This window comes from Brugia malayi (assembly GCF_000002995.4).
Source record: "Brugia malayi strain FR3 genome assembly, contig: Bm_v4_ChrX_scaffold_001, whole genome shotgun sequence".
NCBI classification, from domain to species: domain Eukaryota; kingdom Metazoa; phylum Nematoda; class Chromadorea; order Rhabditida; family Onchocercidae; genus Brugia; species Brugia malayi.
This window is the reverse complement of record NW_025062479.1, coordinates 17,824,615-17,843,119: the sequence shown is the minus strand read 5'-3', so window position 1 is coordinate 17,843,119 and position 18,505 is coordinate 17,824,615. Positions and strand designations below refer to the sequence as shown.

The window sequence follows — 18,505 nt, the reverse complement described above, 5'->3', positions numbered from 1 at the left end:
TTTCATGTTTGATTGCTAATCTATAATTTAATTCATTCTATTTTTCAGAGTAGAGGAAGAACTACTGGAGATGCAAAGACGAGAAGCGCAAATGCGTGAAGCAGAACGAATTGAAGAAGAGAATCGAGAAGCTCGTCGTAGAGAAGAAGAAAGAAGGTTGTAGCTTAATTCGTTTAACTCAACAATGTGAATCGTATCATTTTTGTTTTTTTTTTTTTTTTTTTTTTCTTTAAAAAATTATATTCCTTCATATTCCGTAAGAAATTAATTTTCTTTTAGTTCAGATTTTTATTTTTCAACAGCTTAATAAATTTTATAGAGAAGCTGAAATCATAGCTGAAATGCAGCGGGAAGCAGAAGAACGAGAAATGCAGCGGCGGCTTAGTGAACGTTTAGAAAAAGAACGCTTAGAGAATTTGCGTCGTGAACAAGAGCGATTAGATAGAGAGAAGCAAGAAGCGGAAGTAAAGGAACTTCAACGTCAGGTAGATGGAACTTTTAGATATCAAAATTTAGGTCTCTACCTTAAGCTCAAAATTTTAAAAACTCAAGAGATTGAAAATTAGAAACTGGAAATTGACAAATTGATGTTGTTCATGAAATATGCATGAAATTTCATTTCAAGAAAAGGGATAGATTCTTAAAATATGAGATAGATTATTGGTCACACCAAAGATATACTGTAATTTCAAAAAGAGGCGAAGTATGGGCTTTGAAGAGACGAAAGAAAGAGAACATGCGGTTCATTCTTTTTCAAATTCCATTTTCAGGAAGAAGAGCGACGTGAGAAGGAACTGTTTGAAGCTCAAAAACTTGCAGCAGAAAGACGTGAACAGGAGAGGCGAGAGGATGAGGAACGGGAGCGTCAAAGACAAGAAGAAGAACGAATTGAAGCCGAGAAACGTGAACGTGAAAGGCGTGAGGCGGTGCGTCGAGAACGTGAGCGTCAAATAGAAGAAAAGATGGAACGAGAGAAATTAGCAGCCATCAGAAGTGCTGCCCAGGAAAGGTATTAGATTATATTGAATCATCCTTTGCATATCAACTGAGTAAAAGAATTAAGGTCTTTCCACATCGTAGAAAATAACTTGTTGAGTTTTACGATTTCAAGAAAACAACATTCGAAAACTAGTCATGGTTTTGCACTTAGATATTAAATTAACGGATGAGCGCAGGAGTTCCATATTCTGTTCTCTCTGTTAGAGCTGGATTTTTTCTTGCAGACATGCAGCGCGATTAGCTGAAATACATCGAGATGAACAAAGACAGGCATTGGAACGTGAAGCTAATGAATTACAAGAACGTGAACGTCAGGAAGCCGAAAGAAGAGAACGTGAACGGTTAGTTTCATCATTTGATATTTTAAAAAACTGAAACGATTCCGTAAAAAAAATAAAAAGTTGACTAGCGGAGAATTGTTGAAATGCTAAGGATATCTCAACCTTACTTTTATACTCGTTATTCATGAGAAGGAAGAATAAAAGATAAGTTAATTCGTCAAATTTAAGTGTTTGAAAGAAGTTACTTCATATAACATTTCTGTAATTTATGTCACATTTTAGAGTAGAAGAAGATCGTCGCTTAAAACAATTGCTTGAGCAGGAGAAACGTAATTCAGAATTGCGTGAACAAGAGCGTCAGGAAGCATTAGAACGTGAAGCTCAACGTCGTCTTGAAGATCGCCGAAGTCGTGATAAGTTAGATCAAATAGCACGTGAAATAGAGGAAAAAGAAAAGATGGAAATGGAAAAACGACATTTGTTAATGCAAATAACAAGTCGTGATCGCCGCAAGGACATATTAACATCTCGAGAGACTTTAGAAAAATTAACAAAACCACCTTATTATTCAAGAGAAAATCTGGCAGCGATTTCGTGTGGTTCTCGAGAGAACTTAAGTAGTGGCGGGAACGAAGTAACGACGAAAGTGGAGCGACAAGTAATCGAACGTATTGATCGTACTGTCTGGTCCGACGATCCTAGGTATATTTTGTAAACAGACTATTGTATGAACTTGTGTGTTGCCTTCGTGAGAATAGAAAATTTACCTTTTTTTCTAAGAATAATATAATCTGAATACTTACATGGTATGATTTATTAGAGCAACAGACACTTTGAAATGTTCATGATTTCACCGCATTATTCTTCAAACTTTTATTGAAAAGTTTTTTTTTTTGATTATTTCGAGAAGAGCTTTTGTGAGAACTTCTAATTTGTCTATTCTTAGAATGCATTTCTTCATATGGGTTCAAATAGTGGCGAATAATTTGGATTATTTTAATGCTGAGCTCATTTCAATTAATCAGGTTTATTCCATATAAAATAAATATTTTCTAGCTGATTAAGATCAGATGTTTAGTTTTATAAATGTGTTATCAGTGAGGATGGGAGAAGAAGGAAGAAAATGTTTTAAGCTTCCATTAACCTGAAACTGATTCAGTTAAGTCCAAATTAATTGGTCTGATCTAATCAGCTTGAAGTGGTTTAGCAAAAGTGCATTTCGCTTGACACAATTTTTTCTATATCTATGCCTTAATTTTTAGCATTTCAATTTTTTGATATTTTTAGCTTTTTATTCAGTTAATACTTTCTTTACTACACCGTTGCATATTTGGAATATCACAAACTCAGTTACTGCTTTCTTTTTTACTTTTTTACTATAATTATTATTTCACCTTTTTTTCAGCCTCTAAAAAAATCTCGACTTTGGTTTGAGGATAAGAATGTGAGATTATAAAACAAGTTGCTAATTTTTATAATTTAAATTGGAATACATAGGAAAGTCACTTCACTTTTCATACTAACACGGCCAATATATTTTGTAGAAAAGGGAACCTTTATGCTGTATTGTAGTATGCTTTTCTGGTAATTTTAGTGAATAACTGACACCGTGATGGTATTGCTGCCTGCATGATTCAGCCAAATTTTACGAATAGTGTCTGATTCCACTTGCTAACGAATAAATTCTCGTCTCTTTTGCTTTTGTAAACTTGCATTCTTTGATTTCAAAATTTCAAATTATGGAATAAAGTTTTTGTTTCTTTTTCACGAATAGTTGCTACGCAGTAGTGAAAATACCATCACGATATCAATTTCTGAAAACCAAGAAAAGCATGCAAGATATTTACGCAGAACCATGACTAATGTTAAAATGTGGTCTGTAACATTTAAAATGATAATTAAGCAAGGACAGAGATAGCTCATGACAGCAATCTAATTTGAACTTTCCGACATTCCTAATAAATCTACAATGAAAGATCGTATATCCACAATGAGGAATTGGAAGTTATAACTCAGTTGAGTTAGTGGTCATGCGGTTCAGTCTTCAGAATATTTCCGTTTCGTTGAGATATTGATATAAAGATATTGCGTAAGTGAAAATAAGTTAAACAGAGAGAAGATGGAAAAATAATTTGGTGGGGAGATTTCCATAGCAAGGTAATGGTCTGTAAATTCATTTTTGGAAAAAAATGTACCAAAGTTTTTTCAGTTTCGGAGTGAAATGTTTTGAGACACTTTGGTATTTTCAAACCGCGAATGGATCACAAATTTATTTTCCCAATATCACTTATTCATTTTCTTGAATTTCAGTCAAAAATTTTTTAGATACACGCAAAATAATATATCAAATGGGTCCGATTCAAGTATGTTGACACGTGAACGTCTGTATAGCCGACGCTCCGCCGATGATGATGATTTCAGTCGATCATCAAGTCGTCGTACAAGTAGATATCGGTCGAAACTTGAGAAAGCGAGGAAAGAATTCCTTTCAAGTGATGCTAATAATGCATCTGGTTGGTACTTTTATCTTCCAACCAGTTTACATAGGTGGTCTTTAATACTTTATATCTCTGCTTTTTGACGAGCGTATACCTGACATCACAGGAAAGGAATGAAACCAATGCTTCAAATTTTCTTGCTGACGGCATATGAAATGCGTAAGTTAAGATGAAGATCTCTGATAATATGAATCGAAGTGCAGTTAAGCAAATAAAACCAGTTAAATACCAAATTATATTCTCAGATGCAATAAGCGAACGTTTTCGGCAAACATCAGATGACATATTACGGTCACGATCGGAATATCATGGACCGCTCTATGAAAAACCACAGAGAAATGAATTTAGTTCGAAACACGAGCTAAATCAATTGCCGTATAATAGCATTGGTCCTAGTCCGTATGACCAGGTTTTTTTTTTCTTGATAAAAATGAAAGTTTTATTTTAAATAAAAATTTTTTGGAGCAGGGAATTTTTAAAATGCAGACAGATATCGAAGAGAATGTTTGAAGCGAATCGGAAATCTGGAATCATAACATAATTCGTGAATGAGGAATTTTAAAATTAGCAGGAAATACTGCAAAGGTTCATTTGAAGTTCAAAGAATGATGAATTCAGCAACTTTGCTTGAATGTTTTTGCTTTGCAACCGCTTTTTCATTAATCTAGACCTGCTTCAGTATTTCTCTATTACTTTGTGGATGTTATAGCTATCTCCACCCATTTATATAAAGATTTCCCAAAAATTCAAGTTTAAAAATTTGTTGTAAGTTTCTGAAATGACAGTTGGATGGTCCATGCTTATGTCTACTTCTGTTTTTTTATAGAAACCTTATCCCTCTGCTAAAAACCATCATGCTTAATCAATTCAATACTACTAAGGTAATGAAAAAAGAAAAAAAAAAAAAAAAAAACCAATAGCAGGAATACAACCGTTTGTTTCAACGAGCAGAGCGCTACTGGATGCCTTACAAGCAACGTCTCTCACAACCAAATCTGTACAGCCGAACTCGCGGTTACTCAACGTCCTACCTTGAGACAAACCTCGACACTGGAATTGGTGACATTGTTTCAGCTCAACGACAGGTTCTATATATGACGTATTTTCTGACTCTTTCATGCTTTTCTTGCCAACATGTTTCATGTCCCTTCATTGTGCTATGATTTACTGGATAGGTGAAAGATGGGTTATGTTATTTTGCTGAGCTTAATGCTTTCAACTTACCGGAGATCTACTTGACGTTTTTCGAAAGACTTTTTTTTGGTCTAATAGTGAAGTGGGTCTCATTTCGGCATTAATAAAGATAATTTGTGTTTGGCTTCGATATCTAACTGTTTTTAAAGGCTTTACAGTAACCACTTCGGGTAGGCAGTATCCCGACCTGGATCAGCGACCTTTATTTGCTGTGGTAAATCCTATCAAATAAAATTCCTTTACATCTACGTCTTTTTAAACATAGCCTTTGTTGACTTTTGATTCTCAGTTTTCATAAGATTTTTTAATGGTGCATGAATTGAAAATTGAAATGGAATCTATATCGATTTAAATATATAACTTTAACTGAAGTTTCAAAACATGGACTATTAAACAGACTTATTTAGCAAAATGACGGATGAAATAAGATGCTGTTAACTGCATGCAGAGTTTCCCTCCACTTTGAGATACATAGGATTTCTCCTGAAGAGTTCAAACCTAGGCTCCCCTGCACGGAGATAAATCAAGTAATTGCTAAACTTCTTCTGATTTCTAAAACGCTTTAAACTTTCGGCAACAAAGACAGTTGGAAATTAATCAATGATCATTACTTTAATATCATTGTTTCTGAAGTTTATATGAAGCATTCGAAGCATGTGAGTTGCTAGTTAATCTAAATATTGATAGGTTAGTGAGACTGACTGAGTCATAATCACTCCTTTGCTTCATTGCTTCAATAATTATACTTCTTTCACATATTTTCGATTGCGTTCCTATATTAAAGTGGAATATGTTAATGATCAATTTTGAATTTGAACATTTTCAGGCATAATGAACTTTTTTGTTATGGTATCTTTTATTCTATTTCTTAGAAATATTACAGGTTGAGGAAACTAATTTGGACGATGTCCATCGTTCCGGTTCAGTGATGGATTACAACCGATTTAGTCGACGTGATGCACCACAGAGCATTGTTTCACATGTCCGTTCGAAAAGTGCCGATTATTTGATGGATCGAAAGTATATTTGTTTTGAAAAAAAGTTTGGAAAAGCTTGGTCAAAAAAAATTTTTACATAAACGGTTCACATTTTGAAATGTGAACCGTTTATGGGAAGTTTGAACTGTAATTGATTAGTCATAATCTGATGATTGTGAGTGAGCTATACATATGAAAAGAGATTCGAAGGAATAATAGATCATGGTTAATCAGTTATATGAGAAGTAGAACAAAGTTTTTTCAAGAATTTTCATTAGTATTCGTTTTTTATTTATTATTTTTAGGATGCGTGAAGAATCAGCACCACCGGAAAATGAACTTCAAAAATTCTGCGAAAAAACCCCAAATGTTTCGGAACACGAGTTGCGATTTAGAAAGTCTACAGAAAAATTACACGTGCCAGATTGGTATCGTGAAAGACATATAGGACGCAGTCATGAGGGAAGAGCAGTACCGAGTGGTACTTCCTTCGGCCCTTTATCGCCAGCATCGCATAATGGCTTCCGAGCAACAACAACACAGTATGAAACATCTGAAACTCGATATATTACTCCATTCTGCCACGAAGTGGGTGGATGCAATGCTCCAGCTCAGATAGTTCCTCTCTCAGGACCGTCGACAAGCGGTGCTGCCACCGCCGTGATACCATATGGCATGTTTGACAAATATAAGCATGAAATAGAAGAAATGCGTAGAAGTCGAACATCGCTTAACCAAGTGGGCAGTAACAATGATAAACGAAAGGTTTGCATTGTATAGTAAAAGTCAAGCAGTACATTACATTACAGTCAGAATCAATGTTTGAATTCACCAGTGAAGGTGAAATTACCTAAAAAACTTGCAATGTTGTACTCAAAGTTTGAAGAGAGTAGAAGACATCAGCAGACTACATTGAAAGCCACTAGTGCCAGAAGTAATGTGAGAGTGAACAACACCTTATCGAATCACTGAAGAATTACTTTTCATTAAGTGACCTATTAATTAAGCAAAATTCAGTGAATGTTGGCTTAGCATTGTCTTACTTGGTTGGAACCTGCTAGAGTCTATCTTAAATTTTTCCTTTTCCGAAAGAAAATAATTCAATTTTCTTTTCAATTCCACTTATTAACTTATTATTTAATTTAGGAATTTCAGTCGGCTTTTATCTTTGCTTTCTCGGAATTTTAAATTTACGCCTTCTCAGAATTTCAGTTCTGGTTCTCTTCTTTTGTCTTTTCTTCTTCGTAGTTTGGTATTCTTTACTTACTGCTGATAGATTTGCATAACGTGCCAGAGTCGTAAATTAAAAATTGCGACTAATTTATTCTTCTTGGTTGATTGAAAAATAAATACTTTTATTGGCGGATAAGCTGTGAGCTGCTCATCCAGAAGTTCAAACTCTCCTCTCCGGTAATGCAAATAACAAAAAAAAAAAAAAAAAAAATAATAAGGTAATGCAAATAATAAGAAAAGAAGACTATATTTGCTATATTGTACGATTAAAGTTGAGGAAATTTCTGGATTACTTCACTCTTATAAGAATATTTCTGTTTTGAAATTTACAGAGCTCTTCCCTTCATGTCTTCTGTAATTTTATTTGCTGCTTAATTGCTGCTGCTTGCATTTTCTCAGCTTATGAACTTTTATCTCAATAACTTTCATCCTAATATGCATTTTAATTTTTCTTCCCCTTATCAGCAGTGTGTATGTGCAATAATTATGTTTCAGCACTGCCAGTACTTTTGGTTTAACGTATTGTGTCACATTTCATATAATTCCACCTAAGCGGAGTCTGTTGATTCGTTCCGTAATAACAGATTTATTCTATCTTTAGCAGTTTTCGAAAAGTGATTACAAATTGGAAAGTTCCAAAAAGATTGTCATTTCCTATTTTTAGCGATTATGCAAAGATTGTGACACTTTCTATCAATTTCTTATGATTATTTCGTAAATTTATAATTTGATACAGCATAGCTCTATCTTGAATATTTCTTTTGGTTTCCTTTAGCTTGGCGTGTTCATCTTCTCTCCAGTGAAACTCATATTAACAATTAAGAACAAAAAATATGCCGACATATTACATCGTACCATGTGTTATTGAAAATCTTTTGATGAGTTTGCTCCCTAAAGTTGCATTTTTTTGTGTTGATGAATTTAAAGCAATTGATTTTCTGTTTTGTTTAGAATAAAAGTTCTTATTTGCCATGCGCTGTTTTCTTTTGCTTTCTTCTATCTTTCCTTGCATGCTTATCGCAGATTTCTTCCTGATTTTGGAAAAAAACAACAAATGTTGAAATTCGGAATGGAATGAAACAACTTTAAAATGAATAGAAATGTTTGTTTTTGTTTGATAATAAATGATAGTAAAGAAGCATGTATTGCTAGTTAGAGTTTTAATTATACAACCTAAACAAACCGTAGGGAAATTTTTGAACTTGAATCAATTTTATCCCAATCGTCACCTATCGAGAGACATCAGTTGTGGACAATATTTTAACTTATCGTTTGAAAAAGTTTAAATTTAAATAAGACTGAACGCATCAGACAAAAGATTAACGACATGGTTCACAAATTGAAAAGCTTACTGGAAAATTATCAACAAAAGTGAAGGTTTTATAAAAAATGAGTCCGTTATTTTTGTCAATATCTGTTACTCTGATTAGAGTTCCTTTTGTTACTTTGAATCTCTAATAAATTAATTATTTAAATTAAATGGACGGAGCAAGACAAACATATATTTGCATGAATTATTCATTTAAATTCATGACAGTTCAATTATAACAACGTTTAAATAGAAAAATTTTTATAAATTGGATCACAAAATCCTCATTTGATTTTTTTCTTCAGGAGCAAGAATGCAACTCTTTTTCTAATGAACGGAATTCGTTATTCTTGGTTTGTTTTGATCCATTAATCCTCCAAATTAAAATACCATAAATTTTGAAAAAAATGAACAAAAGGATTTTTTTCAAAACATTCTTATAAATGATTAAGAAACGTATGGATGAACGCTGTTGTGGCTTTTTCTCAATGTTAAAATACTTGAGACTATCTAAATACGTAAGAAATAGTAATTTGAACAATCCTTCTTACTTTTTCAATAAAGTTTTATTACAATAGGTATCAATGAATAATGAAAAACTGTCATCAATAGGACTTACTTCTATAAAGCAATTACCCGGTTACACAGTAACTACTGTACCTTCCAACTGGAACATACCAGATGACCGGTAAGTTTCTTCTTGTTGTTTCAGCAGTATATCATTTACAATCAATGTATCAATAAGGTTTAATACAATCCAAATTTTAGGAATTCTCGAGTGGTAGAAGTAGCAGATACATTTATTGGCTCGAACAGACCATCCTCTCCTCATAATGGTTGAAATTTTAGATATACTAAATCTGTGAAGATTTCATTCTATTCTAGCTGAGAAAACCAGTCATTGATTTTTTTCAGGAATTGTGTAACGCTGTACAAATCACTAGACTTAAACGTTAAGGTTAAATCATGCATTTTATCAAAATTTTCATATTTCCTAGATTTAGACACATATTTACAACGTTTTTATGGACGGATCACAATCGAAGAAGTACTGGATTCTATCTTTCAGCGTACAAAGCCATCATCAACAAGGCATAAAATAAGGTTATCATTTACCTTGTTTGTTCGTCAAGATGAATTCGTATAGAGTGTAACTATTATTAACTAAATCATAAGAAAATCGACAACCATTAATAGCGTCGTTCCATGGTTGTTTAATGGGTGCTTGAAATCTTTGGATAGATATTTGTTAGTTTTATTATCTTTCTGAGCTCATCATGTTTGTATCCTAGCTGTTTCTCAATTGATGACATCTGACTTTTATAATTTCATCTTTTTCCAACATATAAATAAATCCTTCTTCCAAAATGTCATTCTCATTTTCCTTCTCGTTATTTTAACATATATGGATAATTCTTTTTATTTTTACTTCAGTCTCTCGGAAGGTAAAATTAATGAAGATGGGCAAGTGCAAAAGTCCGGAATTTATGTCAAAAGCAATGAACTAATGCAGCAGCTTGTGCAAGATCCATATGAAGCTGAAGCTCTTCTCCAGGTCTCAGAATAACATAAATTAATTATGGAATAATTAGTCTCACATTCTCTGACCTGTCTTAATTTGCCTCTAATCAGAAAACAACTTTAAGTGAAATGTAAGGAAGAGAATGGCTTGCAGCCTCAAGGGGAGACTACTTCAAGTTTGTTAATAATTATTCCCGATCGTGTAGCTAGCATTACCAAACAATGAAAAAAAAAAAAAGAAAAAAAACACAATCTTTGGATATTTTCTACGATAGGAGAAAAATTTGAAGTTTTTTGGATTAAACTGCCCTCTCTAAATATTCAACTTCACGAAAATGGACCGTTGAAGAATGAACGACTATATGTACGGTGTGCACAATGCCATCAGACGAGAGAACTGGCGGAAGCTCGAATGCAGTACATATCATGCAAGCATTGCTACACATATTACTGTAGTCGTCAGTGTCGCGAGTACGACTGGTCAAAACATCGTGAAGTATGTTCCTTTTCGAGGATTAATACTCTATGCAAGAAAGTTATCATGAAGGTAAGTAACAGTTATTTTTTTCTTAAATATGCAGGTCTTATGAATTGCTAACTAGTTTAATATGACATGCTTTCATAATGATCATTTCATTTCCGAGGTTTATGCATTAGATTAGACTGTCGCATAATGATGAGAATCAGCCATATAAAAGTACAGAACAAATATGATCTTTTTAAGGTGCGCAAAGATTCAGAAACTCAGTTTTACATGTCAAAGATAGCACGTGATGGTTACTCAGCACTCGGTCGTGGTTCTGTTAATTTAAGAATAAATTCGACTCACACTGCACAAAATTATATTATGGATGGTTGGTCAGCAATAGCAAATTTTCAACTCAACAAATTACTCCATTATTATACCATTGCAGCATTGATTGCAGAACGAAAAGAGCCATCGTTAATTACTCTGTGTCGTCAATATGATCCAACGTTAGTTAAATCTTTTTAATTAGTTGTTTAAATAATTTAGTGAAACTGGTAAGATTCCTAACTGAGTCAAAGTATAATGAGTTAAAAAAGAGGAGAGAAGGAATGAAGAATATTTGATATTTCTCAGTGCAGATCTTCTAAAATACATTGAAAAAAAAATTCATCGGAAATATAACGTATTTCATCATTGCAGTGATAAATTCATCCTCAGTGTTAGTATCATTGCTGATATTGAGCAGTGTCCCCAAACACCACCACCTGAGCCAGTGGTCATCCGGAGTACTTTGCCACAATCGCAAAACGCACGACAATCATCTCTCTGTCCTCAACAATCTGCTGAGCAAAATTTTATACAATCTGATGTGTTCCGTTCCGCAGTACCGACGGAAGTTTAGCAAGATACACACAAGTGTACACAATACTTGAGTAGACGACAGATCCTGGCGTCCTTGTTTATAGATCTAAAGGAGATGAAAAGAGCCGATCTCACTGTATTCTGCTTACCGGTCATAACTGATAACAACCTTAAATACCAATAACTCTTGAAATGCTCATTTACAATTCTTAAGTTATAATTCACTTTTATTTATTATTTCATTTAGTTCGAATTCAAGCCTAACATTGTTATCTTTACATATTTGAAGTTACCTTCACTTTTGATTAAATATGATGCATAAGTGTTTGTTTAGTCTATCTACTCTTCCTCTACAGTATCTTTGTCGTTGTGAAATGCAAAAAGGACTTATTTTGAACTTACTTCCACATGAGATATTAATATGATCAATTTGAAGGAAACGCTTTCACTGGAATTTAAATTGAATACTTCTGACCAATACGCACTCAATTATTCATGAAGCAATACTAGAAAAGTTTGAGGACTCCATTAGTTGTTATCTATTTCGAATCCCATTTTTAAAACAAACTGGAGGTGACTGATAAGTTTATACTTCTAAATCTGCTTTCACCTTATAAATGAACGAAAACGTTAATTTGTAAAACTTTTGGTTAATACTATTTCCCCGATGAGACAGTCGACTTTTGATCATTGCCGCTTCTGCTAACAGATGTACACGAATTTTGGTATTCAATGTAATAATTATCTCAAAATATACCCTACAAGCTTTATCACAATTTCTACGAACATTTTTTAATCCGTAAATCTTATCAGTGCTGTCTTGACTTATGCCCATATTATTCATTAATAAAACTTTTTCACCATACGATTATCAGAAATTTTAGGAGAAATTATCAAACCTATTGTCGATCATACAGACGAACGCATTGAGCAGAGTCTGTCGCAGACTTTTCGTTAACAACCATCACACACAATTTTTAATCTATAACAACCACATACTGATGATAATTTTGTAAGACTTAAAGGTTACGAATATAAGATGAAGAGGAAGAAGTAAACTGATGCGAACTTAAGAATTTAAATGAATCGAATTAAATGAGCGCAAAACTGCGACTGAACCGTAGCTTGCTGATATTAGAAAACTGACTCAAGTGAAGAGTTTAAACCTTGTACAGCGGGCATTGGTTTAAAATGCGCACAATTATAATAAATAAAGAGGTACTAGATGACTTTTACTCTTTGTAAAATGAGAGATGGAATTTAGCGTTAAATCAATTACTCATAAAGCGATCAAAGTTTCTAGTTGGATTGGAGATAACACTTCGCAAGATGATTTAGTACAAAGGGGTAATTTTTAACACGATGCACATAATCTTTGTTAACCATAGAAAAATCTTAGAAATGCAGATAAGCTCAGCCACAACTGGAACATGAGTATTAGATAAATGACTGCTTGCATATAATTTGAAAGTTTTATATTTCTCTAAAAAATATTCAATTAAGACAATCTTTAATCCCATAAATTAATACAATTTTATTTCATGATATTATAATTCGGTTTTCCCGGCCTATTATCATTAAGCAGGCAACAAATCAAAAACCGACCAAAAAAAATATCAAACAAGTCAACAAACGTCAGTAACAAATTTTTTAACTTTTAATTTCTGCGACAAACTTTTTTTTTTTTTTTTTTTTTTTAATTCACATCTCTTCCAGAACAAATGTGTATAAATAATATGAGAACACACTTTCATCAACAGAAACTTATAAAGCTTAAAATGAGATCAAATGTTCTAAAAGCCCCGAAAATTCAAACTCCTTAAAAACTTCAAAAATCTTAAAATACAAATTTATGAAAAATTTTGAATCATAGATTAATTTATCCTTGTAACTGAAACATTTCACGAAATTCCAAGAAAGATGAATTCCCTGCAAAGTGAAAAGAATTAAGCAGTATCATAATCTTCATCATCTTCATCCTTCGACAGCAGTTCGCTAAGTGATCGTTGTAGTCCTCTATTTTCTTGTTGAAGTCGATTCATTTCCGCTGCTTCCGCTTCAAGTTGTTCCTGACGAGCCTAAACAAGTACCTTTTAATACATTTTAATCAATCTATTAATCAAATCCTACCTATTAAAATGAAATGAAATAACAAACCATTCTAAAAGTGATACATCACCTCTCCAGTGAATGTAATCTGAAACATAAAACTGGAAAATTTTCCCGGAAGACAGCCATAAATCTCTCGTCAGTGTACTTCTGCACATTTTCATTAGGAACATCTCGAAACAGGAAAATAAAAGCTTTACACCTTTTCAATAAGCTCCTGTTGCATCAAATATAACTGATCTTCCGGAATACCACATTTATCCAGTCGTGAATTTTTTCGTTTTAATTTATTTTCCGCTGCTATTTTACACTCACTAAGCACACTGTCCGCTGCTTCAACATAATCATATGGGAAAGCCAAATTTATTAGAGCTGAAAAAAGTAATAACAAAGGAGAAATTATATTATGACATTTACAAGATGTCAGAGATTTTACAAGTATAAGAAGAAAAATTAATGAAATATTAACCCGGAACGATACTTCCAACACGGACGGTAATCGACTTCTAGCTTATATAGTTTCAGCAATATAACCTTTATGAAGTGAGAAGATAAAAAATTGAAGTTTAAAGTATACTTGGGAGAAATTTCTTTTACTATAAAATAAGATTCGAAAACCAAGAATGAAGTGATGAAAATTATGGAGCATTTTTGAAATAAATATTTTCTTCCTTCCCGAGTTTTCCATTGGAATTTTCACAAATTTTGATCTCATGATTATGTATGCATTCAAATAAATTTCGAGAATGGTTTATTTAGCATATAAATAAATGCAAATCTAACTATTTGAAGAGCTGCATCGTAGGAAATAGATTCATCCATTCTTTTTACGATTTTTAGTCTAGATAAGCTTATAGAGTGATTTCACTTTAATACAATAAAAGCGTAGTCAACCTTTTTTGACACATTTTGAGTAGACAAAGAGACCAATAATTTCTAGCTAAATTTCGAAAATTTCCTTCCTAACTTTTAAACAGCTTCCACTTTTATAAAAAAAAAAAAAAAAAAAAAAAAAAAAAAGAAAAAAAAAAAAAACTAAAAAAATAAAGCATAAGACTGAATATGTAATCTAAATAAAAAAAGGAGAAAAGCCATTAAAATCAAGAAGAAACTTCAGATTCAACCAATCACCATATTCCCATCCACATAAAATAAACATCACTAACCTTTTTGCACATGTTCATGATATATAGTTTTGCGCTGATCATCTGCCGAAATACGCTGCGCCTCCCGTGATATATGTCTAACAAACTCCACACAACAAGCATTCAGCAGTTCACGCGATTCATTGGCCACTCTCATCTCCGGTATCACATCTTTGATAATCATATTGAGACCCTTTTGAGGAAGACCAACTTCGTTATCTTCATCACCCATTGCCTGCAAAATCTGATTGATTAGCAAATTTTTCAAAAAATGCCCGAAAATCAGTAAGTTTCATTTTTGCAGTTACGCATTTCAATTTAATAAACAAAAATTATAAAGTCGAAATTTTTCTCTTCCAAAATGTATTTTTATACCATAACTCCATTCATATTTCTTTTTCATCTAAAGTCACAACCAAAACAGTGGAATAATGTGTTGGTTACAACTGAATACAATTGAAATCAGTAAAGTTCACTATTTATGTACATATTATTCATTTTCAAGAGATAGCATAGGAATATGGACACAGAAAATATGGATGTGTTCCGATTGACAGAAAATAAAATATAAATACAGAATTCTTCTGTTTTTAAATAAGATGCCTATCTTGTGGAAGAGTACAACGTTTAAAACAAAACTGCCGAGCTTTTTTTCAAGAAAAAAGGTTAAGTAAAACTAAATAACCAAGAAGCATGTACTGCAAATATTTATTTCAACAAAGTGACACAATAGTTGAAAAAGTTAAGCAGTCAAGCAGCTACTGAAACATGTATCCAGCCAGGTAAAACTCATATGTCGTTATTCTATCTCAAATGATATGCTAGTGAAAGAATCCCATGAACTTCATGAACATATTAATCAACACGACCTTCTATTGCTTCACCCAATTAATGCCTATGCTTTCACTATATTGATTTTTTTCATCTAAGGCTATTCCATTCTTTTTATGAACCGATATACCACAAGCGACTTATATAAATTATGCGATGATGTAAATTAATTATTCAATTTTGACTTCGTATACAAGTATAGATTTCTAATTTAGTAAAAACAGCAGCAGTTTCATAAACATTTTTTTTTCTAAAATCGAGAGACAATATAAAAAGTGCTACTTTATCATTGTGATATGGTCAACAATCAATTGTTTTAATGCACTCATCACATACTTAAAATCTAAAATTTAACATTTACACTCAGACAAACATAACTAGTATTTTACAGACATTAACTTTTACTTCATTATAGTGTAGGTTAAGTGAACTAGTTCAAAGAACTGTGTAAAGATAATTGACTGATATGGATTATATTTTTTAAATGATAGTACTTATTTGATCACTTCATAAAAATATAAACCAAAGTTCGCAATACAGAATAAAACGTTGAAATGCGGAATGAGATGACTATTTACATATGTTATATTTTATACGAATATATTTTTGTTATATATTTTTTCATAGTTATATTTTATACGAATATATTTTTGTTATATATTTTTTCATACATTAGCTAGAAAATTATATAAAATTAGAAGCATAGATGCAACTAAAAAATACTAACTGACGGCATATAAATAACTTAAGAAAAACAAAAACAGAAATTTCTCCAACCTTTCAATAAATTCATCTTATATTCCGTAAATATTAGTATCAACATCATTATTATCCTCTCACTGTTACTAACTAACATTATCATCAGCATTAACACCAAGACCACTATCGGGATCTTACTGCCATGAAATACAAAGTCTCGCAATCATCACCATTTCTCTTTAAAATCATTCACTAGTTCTCAAAACGGAAAAATTCACAACCTGTTGAAAGGATTAAAACTATGAACAAAACAGGATTTGAAGATGTTCACTTGAAAAGAAAAAAGAATCACAGAAACTTGCACAAACTTCCGATCATAAAAGAGCTTCTGGAGTAGACAAATATAAGTTGTAACCAGTTGCTGGAAAAAGAAACTCAACAAATCCAAGTAATCTTGTATCGCATCACTGTGCTGTACCGAAATATGTCCGCAATTAGCTAAATATCAAAAGCATCCATAACTTATACAATTGACCGCAGGTTAAAAAAGATGAAAAACTTGATAAACATCAACTGCACTTAAATAATTGCTAAAAAAGTTTGACGAATATAATTTATACGCTACGTTAATTACCTCTCACAAATCACAGCACCCTTTACACTTGAAAGAAAATTCCGTGAAAATGACAATTTTTCTTTCTCTACATAAAAGCCAGTCAGTATTCATTTTACTTGTGTTTTAGACTTCTAGATCACTGTTAGTTCCATCCTCACTTTGTCAGCAGCCATAAAAAAGGAACTCCATCGCTTGCCTTTAACAGCACAGAAATTCAGTTATGTATCCTAGCTATACAAGTCAGATATATCTTCACATCCAATTGCCTAACGTCCATCCTTAATTCCTTCTTTCGATGATTTTGCTCCTGTAAAGCCTGAGTCCAAAGTTTACAAAGTCTGCACTCAAGGTGATCTGAGAAATATCGAAACAAGGGATTTCATTTCTTGAAGTTCAGGAGATCTCCTTTCCGGTTTTCCTAAATATTAGAAAAGCAGAAAACAGATTTAGTCAATCAATGCTAGGAAAAGAACATTTCAGGTAAGGACGAAACTAATCGATTTTGTCAGACCAGATAGAAATACGAAAATTTATGTTATATTATATAAACATGATAATATAATACAGCATGAAATATTTATAAGCAATAAAATTTACAGGATTTCAAAACAAACTTATACCAAAATATGCACATAGATAGCTACCTGAACAAAACCGTCTTCCACCATATACAACTACAAATTACGGACCCCTTAGGAAGATAAAGAAGCATGAATGAATAAATCGGAGGCAACGCATCCATTTTTCATTTGTTTGAATAAGATACATCATTCAGAGGATAAGCAATACCTTTTGTTCTAAACCGAATTATAATGCACATGGCACGGATCTCCACTGCTCTCTCAAAGTCTCAACAGTTATGAATAAAATGATATCAATTTCAGTTATACATTTATAAACTTAGAGAACCTTAAAACTGCGTAAAATATGGGATCATAGTGCGCCTACAATAGAAGATATACGTAATTATATTCATTCAACAATAGGCCTTCACATTTATCAACAATAAAGTTTCTGTTGAAAATATTTGAAAAAATTATATGCTTTAGATTAGAAAATGAACTACAAATATGTCTTTTAAATTCGTGATAATGGCAGTGATATTTTTCAATTTTTATATGAAATTCAGGATCTGAATCGAAATACTTTGCCATGCTTCCTAACACTTCTTTTTCTTCTTTGAACTAGAAAAGCTTAACCACCATGGCAAATATGATCTGAGAACAGTTTAGACTAACATAATATTTCCTGACAGAAACTTTAAAGTAGAACTGTTTGACATCAAAGACAACTTCTCTTACAGTTTCTGATCATAGAAATGAGAACCGAACTTTGGAATTCCAAGAAATGGTGTGTCATTGGGTTGTTCCATTCACTACAGAACTCAGAAAACCAATTTTTTATACATCAAGTGCATATGAATATAACACTAACAATACAACCAAAGCGGTCATTAAGATACAGCATAGCTGAGTAATGTGAGATCGCAAACGGCATAGATGTGTTCAACAAGTCTTGAAATAACATGCCTGAAAATTCTGACAACTTTGACCTGCGCAATGGGAACAACAATGTACTGTTCAATCGCTTTTTAGGGTCAATACGAACTTTTTGAGTGCAGCACTCATATAATTATTCATGCCGATATCATCAAGTGATATCACAGTTCCAATTCCACCAAATATTGTTATCATATTATTTTGAACACACTTAAAAAAGTAACATTTTCATAGTGAATGATAATACTCGGGTGAATAATAATG

At 32.5% G+C, this 18,505-nt stretch overlaps 2 protein-coding genes across 7 annotated transcripts in view; one reads left to right on the top strand and one right to left on the bottom strand.

Moving 5' to 3' along the window:
• Window positions 1-11,382, top strand: part of Bma-ajm-1 (Uncharacterized protein) — a gene marked incomplete at both ends in the record, with an annotated part of 33,917 nt that extends 22,535 nt beyond the window's left edge. For 3 of the 6 annotated variants that reach the window (XM_043075240.1, XM_043075238.1, XM_043075242.1), the window contains 18 exons: window positions 49-156; window positions 320-485; window positions 771-1,009; window positions 1,224-1,340; window positions 1,563-1,982; window positions 3,606-3,793; window positions 4,024-4,187; window positions 4,702-4,863; window positions 5,856-5,992; window positions 6,255-6,714; window positions 8,797-8,844; window positions 9,070-9,179; window positions 9,260-9,327; window positions 9,496-9,595; window positions 9,926-10,046; window positions 10,362-10,559; window positions 10,737-10,987; window positions 11,181-11,382. In XM_043075240.1, the coding sequence (XP_042931174.1) occupies window positions 49-156; window positions 320-485; window positions 771-1,009; window positions 1,224-1,340; window positions 1,563-1,982; window positions 3,606-3,793; window positions 4,024-4,187; window positions 4,702-4,863; window positions 5,856-5,992; window positions 6,255-6,714; window positions 8,797-8,844; window positions 9,070-9,179; window positions 9,260-9,327; window positions 9,496-9,595; window positions 9,926-10,046; window positions 10,362-10,559; window positions 10,737-10,987; window positions 11,181-11,382 (3,259 nt within the window). The remainder of the gene's footprint in view (window positions 1-48; window positions 157-319; window positions 486-770; window positions 1,010-1,223; window positions 1,341-1,562; window positions 1,983-3,605; window positions 3,794-4,023; window positions 4,188-4,701; window positions 4,864-5,855; window positions 5,993-6,254; window positions 6,715-8,796; window positions 8,845-9,069; window positions 9,180-9,259; window positions 9,328-9,495; window positions 9,596-9,925; window positions 10,047-10,361; window positions 10,560-10,736; window positions 10,988-11,180) is intronic. The other 3 variants (XM_043075239.1, XM_043075241.1, XM_043075243.1) reach the window with 1 other exon arrangement.
• A 1,906-nt stretch (window positions 11,383-13,288) lies between these two features.
• Bma-dro-1 (Uncharacterized protein) lies at window positions 13,289-14,828 on the bottom strand (the record flags this gene model as incomplete). The annotated part of the gene is made up of 3 exons (XM_001898005.1): window positions 13,289-13,420; window positions 13,654-13,823; window positions 14,618-14,828. 3 exons carry the CDS (start codon window positions 14,826-14,828, stop codon window positions 13,289-13,291), a joined length of 513 nt encoding a protein of 170 aa, XP_001898040.1.
• Window positions 14,829-18,505: the final 3,677 nt, after the last annotated feature.